At 39.8% G+C, this 17,799-nt stretch overlaps 1 protein-coding gene across 1 annotated transcript in view; it reads left to right on the top strand.

Annotated features, from left to right (window-relative positions):
* Positions 1 to 17,799, top strand: part of col13a1 (collagen, type XIII, alpha 1) — a 100,061-nt gene that overhangs the window by 75,707 nt on the left and 6,555 nt on the right. The window contains exons 21-38 of the mRNA XM_080036671.1: positions 5,616 to 5,702; positions 5,791 to 5,817; positions 5,934 to 5,969; positions 6,098 to 6,154; positions 6,251 to 6,274; positions 6,362 to 6,415; positions 6,654 to 6,698; positions 6,944 to 7,069; positions 7,952 to 8,023; positions 8,228 to 8,269; positions 8,393 to 8,443; positions 8,811 to 8,837; positions 8,975 to 9,061; positions 10,871 to 10,906; positions 12,693 to 12,746; positions 12,845 to 12,898; positions 14,023 to 14,058; positions 17,406 to 17,492. Of these exons, the coding sequence (XP_079892797.1) occupies positions 5,616 to 5,702; positions 5,791 to 5,817; positions 5,934 to 5,969; positions 6,098 to 6,154; positions 6,251 to 6,274; positions 6,362 to 6,415; positions 6,654 to 6,698; positions 6,944 to 7,069; positions 7,952 to 8,023; positions 8,228 to 8,269; positions 8,393 to 8,443; positions 8,811 to 8,837; positions 8,975 to 9,061; positions 10,871 to 10,906; positions 12,693 to 12,746; positions 12,845 to 12,898; positions 14,023 to 14,058; positions 17,406 to 17,492 (1,002 nt within the window). The remainder of the gene's footprint in view (positions 1 to 5,615; positions 5,703 to 5,790; positions 5,818 to 5,933; positions 5,970 to 6,097; positions 6,155 to 6,250; positions 6,275 to 6,361; positions 6,416 to 6,653; positions 6,699 to 6,943; positions 7,070 to 7,951; positions 8,024 to 8,227; positions 8,270 to 8,392; positions 8,444 to 8,810; positions 8,838 to 8,974; positions 9,062 to 10,870; positions 10,907 to 12,692; positions 12,747 to 12,844; positions 12,899 to 14,022; positions 14,059 to 17,405; positions 17,493 to 17,799) is intronic.

Below are 17,799 nucleotides of genomic sequence, written 5' to 3'. Positions count from 1 at the left end.
AGGGGGATGAAGGAAAGAGAGGTTTCCCAGGAGAGAAGGGAGAGAAGGTATAGTGGGGTTGAGCATGGAGTTGTGTGTGTGTGACATGTTGACGTCTATGCATGGCCAGATTACAGTCGTTGACACTGGGGTTTCGGATGATAGAACATGAAAGGCCCTCCAAAGGATAGTCTTTTACTGGAGCAACTGCTGTCCGACAGTGGACACAAATAGGGTGAAATCATCATTCAAATAGCAAAAGTCTTCAGTTGAGCCACAGTATCTCAAATGCTTTTTCCAGCAATAATTAACATTACGCCCCTGTGCATTGAATCGTTTTAGGATTAGGTTCAAAGTAGATCCTTGTGATCTATGCTTTTTTTTTTTTTTTTTTTTTTTTTTTCGTGATGGTTCATCTGGTCTTCATGGTTCTACTTTTAAATGGTTAAATTTCATTTTGAGCTAATAGAACCATGATGGTATATTTGAAAAATGGGTCTGCTTTTGCCCTATTTTCTTATTATTTAGTTACGACAACTTGTGCATTTGCATCAATCTCTTCCACACTTGTTTCACACTTTCTGTGACCATTTTCCAACTTTAAGCATAGTAGCTAGCTGGCTAAGGCAGAATGTCCCCATTCTTTGGCCTGACCACAAAGTTCTGTTTCTCCTATGGGGAAAACAGCTATCAATGGCCCAACAGTTAGCACTGGAGCTAATTGACTTTTTGAAATAGTTTGATATGTTTGCAGAGATTTTCTCAATCAATGAATTACCTTATTTCTGTAATTGCTGCTCTCCTTCTCTAATGAACTCCAGCACCTCAGGAGTCCAGCCCACCAGCACCTACTCTAGCTCTTTCTTGGTCATGGTAGCATGACAGTAGCAGTCACAGCCATATGTAGAAGTGTTTTTTCCATTAGGCCTCACGGATGGACAGATGAGGCGGGAAAGAAAAATAAAATGTAAAAAGCAGAAAACTTCAGGGAAAGTGTATATTGGTTGGTATCCACAGGAAACAGGAATCTGGAAAGGCCTTTAGTGTTATATAATGAATACAGAGTGCAAAATGATCCTTAATTGTTGCCATAGGAGTTTAGAAAAGAGATGGCTGCTGGTGCTCTATGCAAATGTGAAATAAAATGAGCCAGGTCGGGGATTTGTGATATACATACCAAGACATGTTACTATACGTACAGTATATACAGTACTATATAAGTCTGCATGCTTCCAAAACAACTACCACAGGACTTTATCCCATCCTTCACTGTGGCAACAAACTATTTAGCTTCAGGCTGATCCAATAAGCTCTGTCCATGGAAAGATTTCCTGGCATAGGATACTTTGTGCCAAAGGCCCCACTTCTGTGAATGAATGAAAAGGTATCTTCTTCCTTTATCCGTTCACTTTATATGAAAAGCAATGAGCTACACAGCTTGAGGAAATATTATGAGCAGAGGGGAAGAAAGTGATTAAGTTCTCCAATCACCCACCCCATTCTGTTCAAGTCACCATACATCTGTATAAAGCACTTCTTATGTTGGCATTCTAAAAGCAAAAGGGAAACAAAGTGATTTCTCACTTTTAATGGATATGTTTTTTTTTTTACTGGTGTGTAAGGAAACTATAGAAAATCCTATCCTAATCATATTATAGCTCAGGTTGGACTAGATTAAGAGCAATATACTTATATTTTATCCAAACATTGGTGGTCCCCAACTTGACTATTCCATTACTCTTGTGACACCCCGTGATTTTTCTCCTTGTAGCCAAAATATCAATTTATATACACTTATTTATAGAAAAGAAGGCTCATAATCTGGCAGGAAGAATTTCATCTAATACATGTCAAACTCATGGTTCCCAAAGTAGCGTATAATGATGCCATGAGGTTGTTGCTCCGTGTTCCTAGGTGGCACAGTGCTAGCCAGTTATTTGTGTCCTCTAATGTACCTACATGTCAGGCACTGTTACGAAAGTTAATGTTCAATTTCATGTGTCGATTGGATTTATCAGAAAATAGCATCATTATAGCCTTAACCAACCCTATGATGGGCTATAGGTTCACATCCAGGCTTCCAAAGCATTGGCATGATAGCTTGCAGCTATTTTAGTACAGTATTTTATTGAGTAATGTATTTTAATGTGTTCTATGTGTGTGTGTATGTTGGATGTGAGTGGACCATCTGAGTCCTTAATAAAGATTATTATTATGTACCATTTCAAATCTGAAAGTAAAATGATGATTTATTTTACAACTAATATTCTACAGATAGTCCCTTGTACAATAATTAGCATATCAAATGATTACACACGATTCATGAAGAAAAGCAATATAGAAAGCATTTTTACTTTATTTTTATGTTGCCATCTTGGACATGTAGGGCACTCCTGCATTAAAAGTTAAATAATGTCTTGATCAATGTGTGCCATGCATGCATTACATACCCACTTCCATCAGACAGTTATATAACATGTATTCCGTCCGCTGCAAAGGGCCAGGCTGGGATCCCTGGTATACCTGGCAAGAGAGGCTACAGGGTAGGCCAGGAATGGAATGAACACTAACTGTCTTGTTGTGCCTCCCGTTGTCCTCCTTGTTCCTCTTGTAACCGGATGTCTGTAAAGTCAGATATTTATGAAGTCAGTGCTTTTGTAATTGTGCCAATGCTCCAATCAAGTCTTAACGTTTTTTGTTGTACCTTTCTGTGCTGTTCCATGTGCTTTACTAGGCGCTCTTTGGTGTGCTGTGGTCTCTAATTTGGATGCTATAATTAGCTAGCCTTGATGTGTATTTCACAACACTGATTTATTTTAGACGTAAGAGGAATGGTCTGTCAAAAAACATTCTTAGATGTCCTAAGTCTGTGGGAGTGGAGATAGATGATATTTGACCAATATATTTTTTTAACTTTCAATTACATCTCACAAACTCCATTAGCAGATTGAGTGTGCTCAGTTGTCATGGAGATGAGTTGATATCAATGCTTGTCCACGAGGAAGACACATAGAGCAGTGTTCTTAACAGTTAGGATGGAGAATAGGAGGTACAGGCACAGGCCCTACATACCAATGGGCAAAAGGAGTAGACGAGAATCCCACCATGACTTAGGACCAGGAAAGACACTGGCAAATCAAAAGGGACCATTGGAAGTATCCCAATGGGTCCCCCTTACATGTCCAGACTGCCAGAACAGCTAGCTAGAATGATTAAGTCACAACGAATATATACTACAGTTTTTTTCAATCGCTAAACCCCAGTGGGCACAACTGAAGCTCAATGTGCAAAACTCTAACTACAGTCTGCACTACCAACAATCCTCATTGAGATAACACACACTGTCACTCAGAACACACTCAGAGTGAAAACATTAGCATCAAACCCCAATACACAAATTACTGAAATTATTTATTTTATAACATACCAGTTTTTTTTAGGTAAACAAAAAGAAATTAAAATCAGAAGTTTGCTTCAATAGATACATATTTTGTATATTTTATTGATAACATTTCCAAATGTAGTATTTATCTGTGTAAATATTCTATCATTCTAATACAGAAATCAATTCCTGTAATGTTGTCATTTACTGTAAGGATGCAACTCTAAGCTGTTTGTTTGCTGGCAAATTCGTATTACAGATGCAACTTTAGATCTTTGCAGATTGGGTTGCACCCTCAACCCTGCCTCTCTGAATGAGAGACCATGATTCACAACAGGGTATATCAGTGTAGCCCTTACTGTATTTCATCAGACATTACAGCTCTATGTCTTCTAGGTCTTCCTCCACACATTCACACTCTCACTGCCACTTTTCTCCCTTTCAAAAAAAAAAGTATTTTTGAGCTTTTCCCTATATACTGTTCACTAACAAGTCTAAAACATGACACCTTGGTGTTTCAGTTGAAATTGCAATCAATTGCAATTGTTTGAAATGCACAAGGCCTGTTCTGTTTTGAATGTGTTGTTTACAGTTGTGACAGCAGTGTGTTAGCATTTGAACAAAGTGCTGGAAATCCACCGTATTGTGCAGGTTGTGCTATAAGCCATGAGATAAGTGTGTGGAGTATCGAAAATTGTGTTTAAGCATTGAAAAACGAGCTAGAGTTTGGTCCACATGAACCGCTGCTGTGCATAGTGTTGTTTGAGTTTTGCACATGTCGCTCCAGTTGTGCCCACTGTGGTTTAGCCATCGAAATAAAACTGTAACGCGAAGCCTTCAGCACCTTAAGATCTCTGCTAAAACAAGCCAAAGACAGGAAACCCCTGAGAGGAAGGCTGGAGGATGACGTCATCATGGCGTCTCATGTGACAACTGTTAGGAACACTACATCAGTGAAACAAGAGACTGGGGCTGTGTTCGGAAAGCCATACTAGCATCCTACATCCTACATACTCACCATCTATATACTACATACTGTCTACTCATATATCGATTGTGTATGTGAGGTGCGTCGAAACGTTTTCAGTTGAAGTATACTCAAGCAATAAAGAATTTATTCTTCTTCTTATAAGATTCAGGCAGTTTAGATGCTGTTTAGCGTGGAAGCGCCCTCCACAGGTTAGATATTGAACTAGGTTTTTACAGTCCTGTGTTCATCATCTGTGTTTTGGACCTCTTGTTTTATAATTATGTTTTGAGGCGGAGGATCCCTTCGACGCTCTCTGTCCGGCTCATCAGCACTCAGCTGTCTGTCAGTTGAGCTGGACGAGCCGCGGTGTGTGGAACAGCGATCTGTTCTGATCTCTCTCCACTATGAGACTGGCATCACTCATTTCACTTAGTAACTCTAATGTTGTTAGGTATTTATCTTCATCTCTTATCTATTGTAAGAGTTTATGAATGACTGCACGTACAGTTGTCAGATCGCGGACCCCAAACTATGTCGTTGCCTAGCAACTAGAATTGACCCAGTGCATTGTGGGGCGGTTGAGTAGGAAAACGATCCAATCGATCCATACACAAAATCTTCCCGGAAGTTAGTACTCATCCGGGAATTTCTCGCATACCCAAACTCGCATACCCAACCGTCACATACTCAAATTGAAGTAAAAATTAGTATGAGTAGGACATTAGTATGGCTTTCCGAACACAGCCTGGATAAATAGTGGACATATACAATGTCAGCTCTCTGTGGACACACAACGACTCAACGCATCTACTAGAAGAGGTCAAAGGTCATTGACCAGTTGTCAGTGAAGGAGAGAGAATGATTATTGGGGGCATTCTCATTTGATGGCATGGAGACAAGGGTTAACATTTCCCCCCATAACTCTCATGCCCAATCATTATAATTCCATACATAGGTTACATGATGAACACTAAGCTATCTCCATGTCAACAAGCAACCCGATCACAATTTTCAGATGAAAGCTGAAAAAAAAGAACAATCAAACTATTATTTCCTCAGTCAAAACCAATGTTTATTGTCTAATCAAATGCTGTCTGCTGGTGTGGATGTCTTGTAAATGTTAACAAATTAAGCTACAATGAGAATTCCATGAATATCGTTGTTGCTCCACTGAGATATGTGTATCTGAATGTATTACTATATGATTTATTGATTCTACTATACAGATACATGAGAATAAGTAATTACTATTATTACTAAGACTTTGTTCTCTATGTATGGCAGGGTGAAAAGGGAGAGGCGAGCATCGCAGCCCAGGGAATTAAAGGAGAACCAGGTTCACCAGGACTGGCAGGCCTAGCAGGACCCAAGGTAAAGCCAATGGCATATTCAGCTATGACATCAATGTAATGTAAAAGCTAGTGCTAATGGAAGTCAATGCATTATGTTCCTCTGATAGGGTGACAAAGGCAATCAGGGAGATAAGGTAAGACAAGACAGCATTATTTAAGAAAGCACATTTGTATGAGAAGAACTTTCCAAACACTGACACAAGCTGAGAATGTTGATGGAGAAAGTGTAATACATTGATCTAACCCCTAGGGGGAAGCAGGCCCTGCAGGTTCAGCTGGACCAAGAGTAAGTCATGAGTGGCACATTCACAACAATGTCCAGTTAATATTGATGTATGGTACACAACATGTACAATTTATAATCTTTATATTAACAATGAAATAAATAAACAAATGGTCTCTGTCCCCTTTTAGGGTCCTCCAGGCCAAACTGGAGAGCCAGGAAAGGCTGAAATACACAACAATGACAACGTATGTCACTCTCACTGAGTTCCACTTTTCCTTAGATGTTGAATAACCACAGAATAGAATCAAAAGTATTGGTAACATTTACTTTTCCCCCCACAGGATATTCGCAACATACCCCTGATGGTGAGTGCTTCTACGGTTTACCACCACATGTGCCAACACTTTACTTTTCAATCTACAAGTCTAATAAATGATCTATTCTCCTCCTAGGGCCCCCCCGGATTACCTGGACCTCCAGGGCACCCTGGACTCCCTGGTACCAAGGTAGAAGACATTTTAGATACATCAGGAGATGTTTGGGGTGAATTGTGTGTCTGTGCCATAGCCAGATTAACATGTTAGTGGGAGCTGGGGCAAAAGGTTTGTCAGTTGTCAGCTGATTGAAAGCAGAGTATTTAGGATCATGCACCAGCATAAGAAATAGACTTTATTCATTAAGCTCTGTGCACGAGGCAGTGGCCTGCTATGGCTGATTATTAATCTAGCCTTGGCTTGTCCTCAGGGTGATGTCGGTCTACCAGGTCCTCCAGGACTGGACGGCGAGAAGGTAATACAAACGTAATCCTGCTTTTAACTGAGCGCTGCAGTTTGGTTTGGTACAGCACTGCACGCATTGATTTGCGTTTCCACTGTCAAAAGTTGGAAAGATGATCAAAATAAGCAACCTGAGCAGCACCTTCTTTTGTCACCCTTTCGTTGGGGCAGGAAGGGTGGAGCTTCACAGTGCAGTCCGTTGATTGGTCGACAGAATCATAATTTCTTCTTCATATCTTTCCTCTTGTGTGTTGTCAGGGCCCCAGAGGGAAGCCCGGAGAGCCTGGCCCTGCAGGCCTAGCCGGCTCTGAAGGTCCCAGAGGAGAAGGCGGTGTCATGGGCTTCCCAGGACCCAAGGGAGACACGGGTTCATCTGGATCACCTGTAAGTGACTCTGTGCAGCACATGGCACACACCACACCACAGCACATAACTGCATTAGCAGGGGCAGCATGAGCTCAGCAACAGTCCCACATCAGTCATTAACCACAGGGAAGAAGGCTGTGGCTCTCTCAGGCGGCCCTCTTATTATCTAATTACAGACTCACTCGTTTGGAAGAGACCCCAGCAATGAAACTGAGTTGAACTTTTAATTCACAGCGGCATAGATTCCACATTTTAACCTCTTTGTGTACTGTTGAATAGTTTAATGTATTGGATGAAAATATTACAGTTAAATGCAACTAAACTGTCCGATAAATGTAGTGGAGTAGTGAAGTATAATATTTCTCTGTCCAATTTAGTGGAGTGCAAGTCTAAAGTAGCGTAAAATGAAAAAAACATATTCTGTACATGTACAGTACTTGAATGAATACACTTCCGTTTCACAGCGGAGGATGGAACCGTTCCACATGCCACGTACCAATAGCAGCAGTGATGGAGCTTGTGTGTGCTAGGCCAAAAACTATTGCTATGAAGGGTAGGGGGCTGGGAAAGCTCTGGTAGCTGGAAAATGTTGTCTCCTCATCATTTCATGTCAGCCGCAGGACTAGCATCTAACTTTCACACACAGTTTAAACACAAAATACTTGTACATGGGCAAGACAGAATGGGCCATGGAAAACAAAATACCAATTGAGGGAGTTATAGTGTCACTGCTGCTGGTTGCATTAAGGTGTTGGTCATGAATGCTAAGATTGGATAAAAAACAAACTTTATCATTTGCCTTTAATTCTTGGATTCTAATCTGAGGATCAACTGGTCAGTCCCTTAAGTGAAACGCTCTGCCGTTATTGTGATGTCTATCTCCTCTTCCTTGTTCTATAGGGTTTAGATGGCCCTACAGGTGAGAAGGGGGCTACAGGGGCCCCTGGCCCCATTGGATTACCTGGTGCAATGGTACGCAATGGTGCCCCTCAGACTTCATCTTTCTGTGTCTGATCTGGGGGGGGGGGGGGCAGTGGATTACACTTTGTATTCACACTCAGTGCTGTGCGAAGAAGTGCTGTGTTGATTCATGTTTTTATACAGTTTTTAGCATATAACAATATGATATAACCTCAACTATGTTTCCTTCTGCTTCTTTGCCTTCTATTGTCCCAGGGTCCTAAAGGTGAAGCCGGAGCAGGAGGAAGGTCAGAGATGGTAAGGCTTGGTCTCATCCACAGGTCTCGTTAATGTGCTTTGTGGTAAATTGCCCAACATTCTCTATGATCCTTTTTTCAGAATGTAAACCTGTTGCTTCTCTCTGTGTGTTTCTTCATTTAGATCTATGGTCCTCCAGGGCCCCAAGGACCCGCAGGACCTGTTGGCCCAGCAGTGAGTCAAATAGGAAGCTTTACTCAGATCAGATTAGATCAACTCATGCTTAAAAAAAAGGTTTTCTGTTCATTTGATGGATCAGGCCTCAGGTCAGGTTCAAGGTGGGCAGTGGTATGAACAAGTAAGAATGTTCACGTTCAATGAATCAGCCAAGGATTTTAAAATCACATTTGGCTATAGGATCCTATTGTATTGTTATCTGAAAGGAGGTAGTGGTTAGGCCCACCCCTAAAACATGACACACTTGTATTTCTACTATTCATTGAGATTGGCCTTTCTCATACGTACGAGTGGTGGGCAGGAGAAACATTTTGAAGACAGTATAGATTGTGCCAGTATCTCACTTTTATTTTGTTCCATCCAGGGATCCCAGGGACCTTCAGGGCCTAAGGTGAGATTTTATGTCCATGAAATAATTTTCACCTTATCCTAAAGTCAGTCATTCTTGCCTCCATATACAGTATGTGTTGCCAACATTCTACGCATTCAACATTGTAAGGATGTGATTTTCTCTCCCCTGTCTGTCAGGGAGAACCAGGTATCGGCATCAGAGGAGAGAAGGGAGCAGCGGGTCATAAAGGCGACAAGGGAGACAGAGGCCATCTTGGACTTCCTGTAAGTACACTGTATTCACTGTGTTCACACATTTGAGGATTCTTTGACTTTGTATCTTCTGTTTGGGTTCCCTCTTGTTAGATAGGGTGCCTGGACCCTCAGTCATTTCAAGTTTATGCGAAAGTTTTGTTGTACACAATTTTGGTTCGAGTGTCAAGAAACCAGACCAAATTTTTATTTAATTTTAAAAGGGCCACAAATGAATAATACAGGTCTTACGGTAATTCAGGTTTTAAAAAATGTTGTTCTGTTCTCTTGACACTCAACAAACAAAATGGTTCTAAAGACCTGTACCTTCAATTTAGATGTGAAAACAAAACTTTCACATCAATTTGAAATGAAAATTACAAATTACGCATATACGGCCCCCCACTGTGTTGTAAAATTCTTACACGATCTTATAATTTAACGGACTATGTCACTGCTTCAGTACAGCAATGTTAGCATTAGACAATATCAGCTATGAAAAAAAAACAATATTGCTCTAACCCTAGTTTATGTTACTGACTGATGTATCACGTCTTAGATGTTGCTTCTATGTCACTGTAATCCTGTTCAAATGTTGCATGGAAGGGCAGAGTGTTCCAAACTAGTTCATCATTAACATAACACTCTCACACATTTTACATTTTGTCGTTTTTATTCATGTTTTATATTTTATTTTATATCAATTGGTCTCATCTGTGTAAAGTATTGATTTGTTGGTTGGGCTTTGAAATAGCTACTTTTCAATAGAGCAATGTTGTTCTTTTAAATTAATATAATAATAATAATAAAATGAATATAATGATAATAATAATAATATTCATTAATGAATAACATTAATATTCCAGCTGATCAGGTTGGACAGAATATCAACACAAATCAGTTTAATATATGGTGGTCAAGGGAACTTAGTGCATTAAAATCTATTAAAAGACACTATGCACTACTCAAATCTATTTTTGAATATCATATTTATCCCATAGACAGCACAAAGCTAGCTTTTAGAAAAAAAAATACCTCAAATAGATCAAATAGAACCAAATTAAGAAACACATTCAACCATTTGACATCAAATACAGGACATAAAGAAACACTGCAGATATGAAATACAGAAATGCTATTAGCAGTAGTAGTTAGGGGGGAGTATCCTCCATTGCTCATGTTTGAAAATTAGATAACTTTGTTTACTTCTGCCTTAATTTTCTGACTGCAGTTTTCTTATATTATATACTTCTTATTTTAAGCATTTTCCTGATAACCAGTGTGCTCATCAGTTTTGAAGTGTGCTAAAGGAAAGCTCTATTGCGTTGTATGTTTGGTTCATACTGTATTACTTGCAGTGTTTCTGTATCTCTCTTATAATCTCATCATGAGATTAGTTGACATGATATTAAGATAAGTCAAGACTAACTGAACACACAAAAAGAGACATGTTTACTAGACTGAATAATGGTGGGCTGTATTGGGAACAAGCCATTCAGCATTAATATCAGGATCATCCTAAACTGTGTTGTTAATGACTTCCATACAAACATCTACAAACATGATGTTTATAATAATATAACTTCAGTAAAAAAAAATAAAAGTCAGAGCAGTAGCCTACTAAGAGCAACTACATGGCCCTGGACTTTTCACCAACAAGACACACAAGTTACTCACAATGACTTTCACTCACTTTATATCTCCACCTCCACCACTTTATCCACCCTTTTATTTGTCATCATCTGAATATGGTTTTTGAAATCACTTGAGTCACAGCTTCACTCCCACACCTTCCCTCCCCCCCATCATCTCTGCTCTCTAACTGTACACCACGCTATACAGGGGGCTCATGGGTTAGACGGCAGACCTGGTCCAGTGGTGAGTGGTGCAAGTCCAGTTCCCCCTCACCCCTTCTCCTGCTCATAGCCTGCCTGTTGTCTGCCACGTCTGCTTGTCCTTGTCTGCTTGCTTTTTTCTTTGTCTGCTTCCTATGCTCGTCCTGTCTCCTTTTCCTTCCTAAAGTAGCTCTGTGAAGAAAGCACTGTTCAGGGTTGGGGTTTTGAGGATGCATTGTCACAGGGAATATATTTTCATGGCAAACATTGCATTTCTACATAGTGTGTAATATATGATGACAAGATCATTTTTTTCAAGTGTTTTTTCAAATTCCGAGATTAAGCAGAGAAGAGCTTTGCACAGCCAATACATGAAAACCAGACATTACCTCTATAGACTTAGTCAACGTATCATGATAAGCCTATTGTGGATATATTGTTCAGCTTATACTGTATGTTGTGAGATTTTAATTTAAGAATAGCAGAAGAAATATAACAAAATAAGACAGACAATACCAGTACAGAAACTCCAAAGATAGGAAGGTAATAGAGTTTAAGTCTAACTTTGAAGCTAATTTTTTCACTGATTTTCGTGATATTTTTAGCCGTTAGCTTCCGTGCTAACATTCAGTACAGGCACTGTGGACAGGCTACTACTACAGGCTATGGACCCGTCGCTTCCAGAGAGGGGCGGGGGAAGCTCATAGATTGTATATTTACGAGGGGAGCTGCAGCTCGGTTTCAAAAATAGGCCATCGTGAGATTAGCTGAACATCAGGGTATATAGGCATACTACAATAAATGATCTGAACGGTTTTTTCAGCAAACAACTAAAGAAAAACTTATTAGGGACCTCTAAGACCATATAATATTGACAGAAAAGTGTATAATATGTGAGCTTTAAGTTTGAAGTCAAATTCACTGGTCACCTGGACATATCTTTATTGTGTCAGGTATTTCAAAACAGAGCTCTGAGCCTGACAAATAGAAAGTCCCTTGAGAGGAAATGTACAACCAATAAGGCCTACGACAGACATACTGTATCTACGAACTATCTAAAGACCAAAAGGAAAACACCACTGAAACACAGGGTAGAAATCCGAATGGAAAGACATTTAGTGTTAACATTAAAATTAGGCAACAGATCACAAAATAAAATACTTTTATTGTGATATGTTTTTTTGTCTGTTTTTAAGTCTTAAAATTATAATACTGGAGACGGCCAGCTACTATGTGAATACTGGCTTTCTTATCAGTGTTTACAGATTGAGCACCATAAATGAAATCAAATCCTCAGTCCTCAATCCTCCCTCAATGGTTTCCTGCCTCATGCTCCTGTGTCAGCAGTGGGCTGCAAAGTTACCATAGCTAAGAAACTCTCCAAAAGGAGCATGCAGAGATGCTCGTGGCTGCATGTTGACATGTCATACGGTGCATTCGGCCGCTGTATTCCTTCTAGCTCTGTACCTACTGGATATGCCTGAAGTGCTGCGTCATCTTCTTCAATCCTTGCCTGCAACTCAGACAAAGAACTGCAGCTGACGTTACATTCATTTCCCTCCTTTTTAACGGTTCGGGCAGTATCTCAACAAGCTTGGTGTGCTAATGTTATTAAGTGTCAGAAAAGACCATTACTTATGTCCCTCCAGGTTAGGGGAAAAAAATGGCCTTAATAGCCGATTTCATTATCTTTTTTGACATCTATTCATGTGTTTCATAAAGCTTGTTGAGTTACTGATTTGAGGCATTTAATTGTGATATTTTCCCTAGTTTCCTCTGTTTGCATCCTTTAACAGGTATTCATTAAAACCCCCTGTTCTTTTTTAAAGGGTCTAATAGGACCAGTAGGTGTTTCAGGGCCAGCAGGACCAAAGGGAGAGAGAGTGAGTATTTCTCTGTGTTATTCTGCTTATATTCTAAATATATATATAAAGGTTGAGGACAATATATAGTACATTTTGAATTGTGTCTCCTACTACAGGCTGAAAAGGGAGATATAGGATTACCCGGACCAACTGGGCCTCAAGGCATCCCTGTAAGTCTGTCATTTCGTTATATATATATTCATTAAAACAAGTTGATTAGGGGCTTCAAACACATACCCAGGGTACAATGACTATGTTGTCAGACAAAATGTTCAGAGGTGGTTATCACAAACTGCCCAACATTTTGGGAAATATACTTCTACGCCAGATGAAAACCTTAATATGACTTTAAATCCTAGTATAGCCAGTGCAAAATTACAGGATGTGTAGTGCCATGACAGGTAGTACTGGGATAATGCTTTGTTATTTGGAATAGGGTTAACTAAACTCACATTTCGTAGTGGGTCGACTCGTCTTCCTTGGTAGCGGGCCAGCCAGCACCAGTCCATTTCTTGTGTCACCATTTATGCACACAGCTTAGGGTTGGTCTCACTTCATTTAAGTTAATGTATGAAGGACTGGAGAAGGACTCTCGGTATACACCAAAGTGCTTCTGGAAGAAGGCTAAGCACCTCAGGAGGGAGAAACGGAGAACCATCCAAGCTATGTAGAGTAAGGATGTAACACTGTTGACCAGTAATCAGGCGGCGGAAGGAGCACTTTGAGGAACTCATGAATCCGACTATGATAGAGGCAGAGCCCTAGGGATTGATAAGATCCGTCCAGAAACACTGAACACTCTGGGTGTGGAGGTACTGTCTCAGATGACACATCTCTTCCACAGTGGGAACAGGGGAACAACCTGCCCCTTTTTTTAAGATAATTGTTTTGCATTTGCAAAGCTTCATCGACATGCAGAAAATGACCTGGGCCGGATTCTTACCCGGGTCTGCTGCGACGTGGACTGAGCCTCTATGAGTGGAGGGGGATCTAACCACTTCACCACGAGCAGAATACCACTTACTTCACTTTTTAACCATTATTTTTTCCTGTAAAAATAAGAAAATGATCTATCTGATGTGTTGTTTCAGTTCAGTTCAGGTTGTTCATGATGTTGCATTGCATTGTGGAGAAAGGTTCAACTTTCTTCCTAGACCAACTTTGATTCTTTTGCCTAATCTAAATGAATGAATCAGTGCTAATATCTGTTTGAGAGTCAGCAAAAAAGCATATTTCGCCAAAGTGTAATACATATGGATATTTCTCACTCTGTTATTTCTAATTTCTTTTTCAGGGTTTAGTAGGACCACAAGGATTCAAAGGAAACAGGGTAAGATAACTCCCATAATGTTTTGCCAGTCATAAAGACAGTATAACCATGCGTTTGGCTAAATTAGATTGTTTTGGTGTAATCCACACAAAGGAGGTTATCTATATGGTTTTACTTTGTATATTTAGTAACTGAACTTAGCATTCTTATTTCATATTATAATAGGGCAGGCTAGTTTTTACATCCACAACATTATTTAACCCCTGCCATTGTTGCACCTTCCTTGTGGAGCCATAATAGGACATTTGTGCAGAGCTGTGACACATTCAAAGATGCTCTCAAGGAGCAGATGAGAACTAGAGAGCTGAATATCAATGAACTAAATGCTCCCTTTGATATCATGCATCAAAAGAAAGCTAGACGTCTCAGATAGTTTGCTTTGTTAATGATCCCGCATAATTTACATCTAAGATGTCTTTTTGCCTTTCTGAGGCTTTGTTTTATAACTGCGGGTCATAAAAGCACAAGAGAACCATCTTTATTAATCAGCTGCGTGTGCATCAAGCAATCCTTCTGTGTACCAATAGAACTTGGTGTAAGCTTGCAATTCAGAGATGGAAATCAATCTCATGTATTTGCGTTTAAACTGATATAATCAATTTTTTTATACAATTGTGTCAAATCAGTTTGTGTAAGAAGTGGAAGATGTTGGTGAAGCATTAAGCAGAGAAGAAAAGAGGAATAAAGAAGAGTAAATATGGCACCTACATTCATTAGATGACCAGAAACACAACACAGTGAAATTATATTTAGTTATTGAATATTATCTGTGATAAATACCAACAAACTTATACACTGCCTGGCCAAAAGAAAGTCACACTTTTTTTGGGCCGGGCTGTGTACATTTGGAAGCCTATGCTGTGCGTGAATTATTCTTACAAAAGTGGAGTCTCTTGTGCAGCAGCTTAACCTGCATCAACGTCCTTATGTGACACCAGTCACTCAAATAGTCTGATGCTGCTGTGTGTCAAAAGGACACTGTTTGCTGAATGTAGTTAGCATTGCTTAACATAAAGATTGAAATGGGGAAAGCAGCAAGCCAGACAGTGTCTTAAATTAATATATATACACACCTACCACCACCACTCAAGCCCGCAAGTTAACACAATTTATCTTAATTGTTCTATTCATACACGAGCAAAGATGTACAATTTAAAAAAAACAGTAAAGGGTTTGTAAGAAGAGTTACATGCTGGGAGTATTTTAGATAGCAGTCAATGCAGTGCACCTGCCTCCTGTCACTTTCAGGTAGCTATCTGGCTACCGGCCCTTCAGCCAGAGATGCAGCACAGAAGCACAGGACAAATGTACAAACTTGATTTCCATCTTGCTTCCAGTCTTGCTATGCAAGGCTCACCATAGCTTTGTACTTAATACACAAACATGTCATTGATTTCCATCTTTTTAAGGTAGTTTCCAAAAATATTGAATTCCTTTTATTACCTCTGAATGTCAAAACAGCTCTGCAAAAATGATATTGTGATTGTATATCATAACCAGGTTACTGTGTATCAGAGAATCTGTTTGTAAAGTCGACATACCCTTCCTCTAAGAGAATGTTTCTGTTTCCCTCCCATTAACCTGTGACTCTTTTAATCCTGCCAATCCCATCTTTTAAGTCTTCACATACCAAGAGCTCTTTCAGCACATTCAACTGGACTTGAGTCAAAGAATGCAATATTTTCAATCTAAAACAATAGCCAACCATAAGAATATGCCTCTGATAAACAAAATCAATGTGACTGTGACTGTCCAGTTGAAGGTGCTGAAGACAAAGCTCTGGGATAGTGTTGGTGTTTTCACTCTTTGTCATGTCTTCCTTTGTTTCCGCAGGTCTTCCTATCCCCTTTACTTCCCTTGTTTCTTCTTGTTAATTGCTGGGGTTGCCTTCTCTCCCTCTCACAAACCTTGGCCCCTCCTCCTCCTCCTGCATTCTAATCTGGTTTTGGGTTAATCCTTCTCCTCCTTACCTCTCCCACTCCTACTTAACATGACCTCTCCCTCGCAAGCCTTCATGTACTCCCTCCAACCCCTCCCCCCCCCTTCACCCATATCCCACAAGCAGTGCTCTACATCACTGTTCAAAATGTATACCACACATAGAGGCTATAGAGCACCAACAAATGTGAAGCAGATCATTTGTGAAGAGTTAGCTTTGTTTCTACACCTCTATACAGACTGAAAGTTTAAACATCAAACACTCTGTCAAGTAAAAAGCACATTGAATGTCACTAACAGTGACTGCAGGAAATGCATTTCTAACCATGAGCCTCTGTTAGTGCCCATGTACACCTAGCGTTTCTTTCTGAGCACCAGCGTCGTTTTTCAACAGTTCCCCATGAGGAGCCTCAAAAAAAAATTGTTTTAATTTATAATTATAGAATTTTTCAAAACTAAGAACCATATACCGACGATGGTTGGGCACTGTGACAGTCCAGAGCAGACTAGGAGGGAAACAGCTGTCCATGCATCAAGAGAAAACGTTGTTCAAAACAAAACGATAGCAGTGGGAAGTATTGTTCCTGCAACTGCATTTATAGAAAATGTTAAGAAATGTTTAACTTAAATGTAGTGTAACCATGCAAACGGGATGTGTTGGCCTGAGTAAATGAGACTGGGAGCACTACAGACCATTGCAGATGAACATTGAATATCCAGGAATTCACATTATATTCAGGACCACTGACAATCTGTGTAACTATTTGGGACACAATTTAGCACATTGACCGTACACAGTCAAGGCATGTACTAGGGTTAGACCCATTCTTCTTCGTACATGCAGTAGTATTCCCCAAACACCGGTAAACAGATTTTGAAGTGTAAAAACAAAAGTTACCCTTTAATGAGAAATTAGTATTTTTCAATTCCTCCATGATAGCATCAATGTTTGCCCCCATTACCAAGAAGGCAGAATTTATTTTGTAAGTTATTTTCCATGATAATATTAAGATCAACATGTAACAGCTTTCTCACTTATAACTCACAATTATTTAAAACTTACTTCTACTGTAGGTCTACATTAGCTCATAGTCAGTCCTTGATAAACTGCTGGGTTGAAACCTGCTCATCAACAGCACTGGCTTTAATCTCTCATCCCTAACTCCCTCTACTCACCTTCCTTTCCCACTAAAGATACATTACATTTCATAGTGTCTTTTGAAAATAGCAGCAAAGCACACCACACTTATTTAGTGGACTATATTTCTTATTTGTCTAAATTGTCTAAATGACAACATGGTAGGAAACCTGAAAGATGTCATTTTTAGGGGAAACAAACGTTTTCTCTATGTGTGGCTTAATGAGGGGGACTAAAGTTTGTCTTTTGTTTAATACGCTATTGTTTGCAGGGAGAGAGGGGCAAGAAAGGCAACAGGGGGGCCAAAGGGGATAAGGGAGACCAAGGAGCACCAGGATTAGATGCCCCCTGTCCGTTGGTATGTCAGTAGTGTAATGTGGAACCAAGAGGCAAAGGGAAGGAGCACAGTCTAAGAAATACAACGTCATCATAAAGAGCTTCATGTTCTGGAAGAGTTGTATTCAGAAGTCACCTTCCTTTTGGCTCTGGTATTAAATGTTCCTAATCAACCTAAGGCAGGGTTTGGTCAAAGTGTCCCATTCTGCTGTCACAGGTATATGAGAAGATATGTTGTGGAATTGACCAGATTCTAAAATGTGATGTTTTGATCCATTAAATAAGTTCCATGACAGAAAAGTTAAAGTTGTGAAATAATGATGGAAATG

Source organism: Ammodytes marinus, assembly GCF_949987685.1.
Source record: "Ammodytes marinus genome assembly, chromosome: 11".
In the NCBI taxonomy this organism is placed as follows: domain Eukaryota; kingdom Metazoa; phylum Chordata; class Actinopteri; order Uranoscopiformes; family Ammodytidae; genus Ammodytes; species Ammodytes marinus.
Note: the sequence above shows the minus strand (reverse complement) of the source record. Positions and strands in the feature narration are given on the sequence as shown.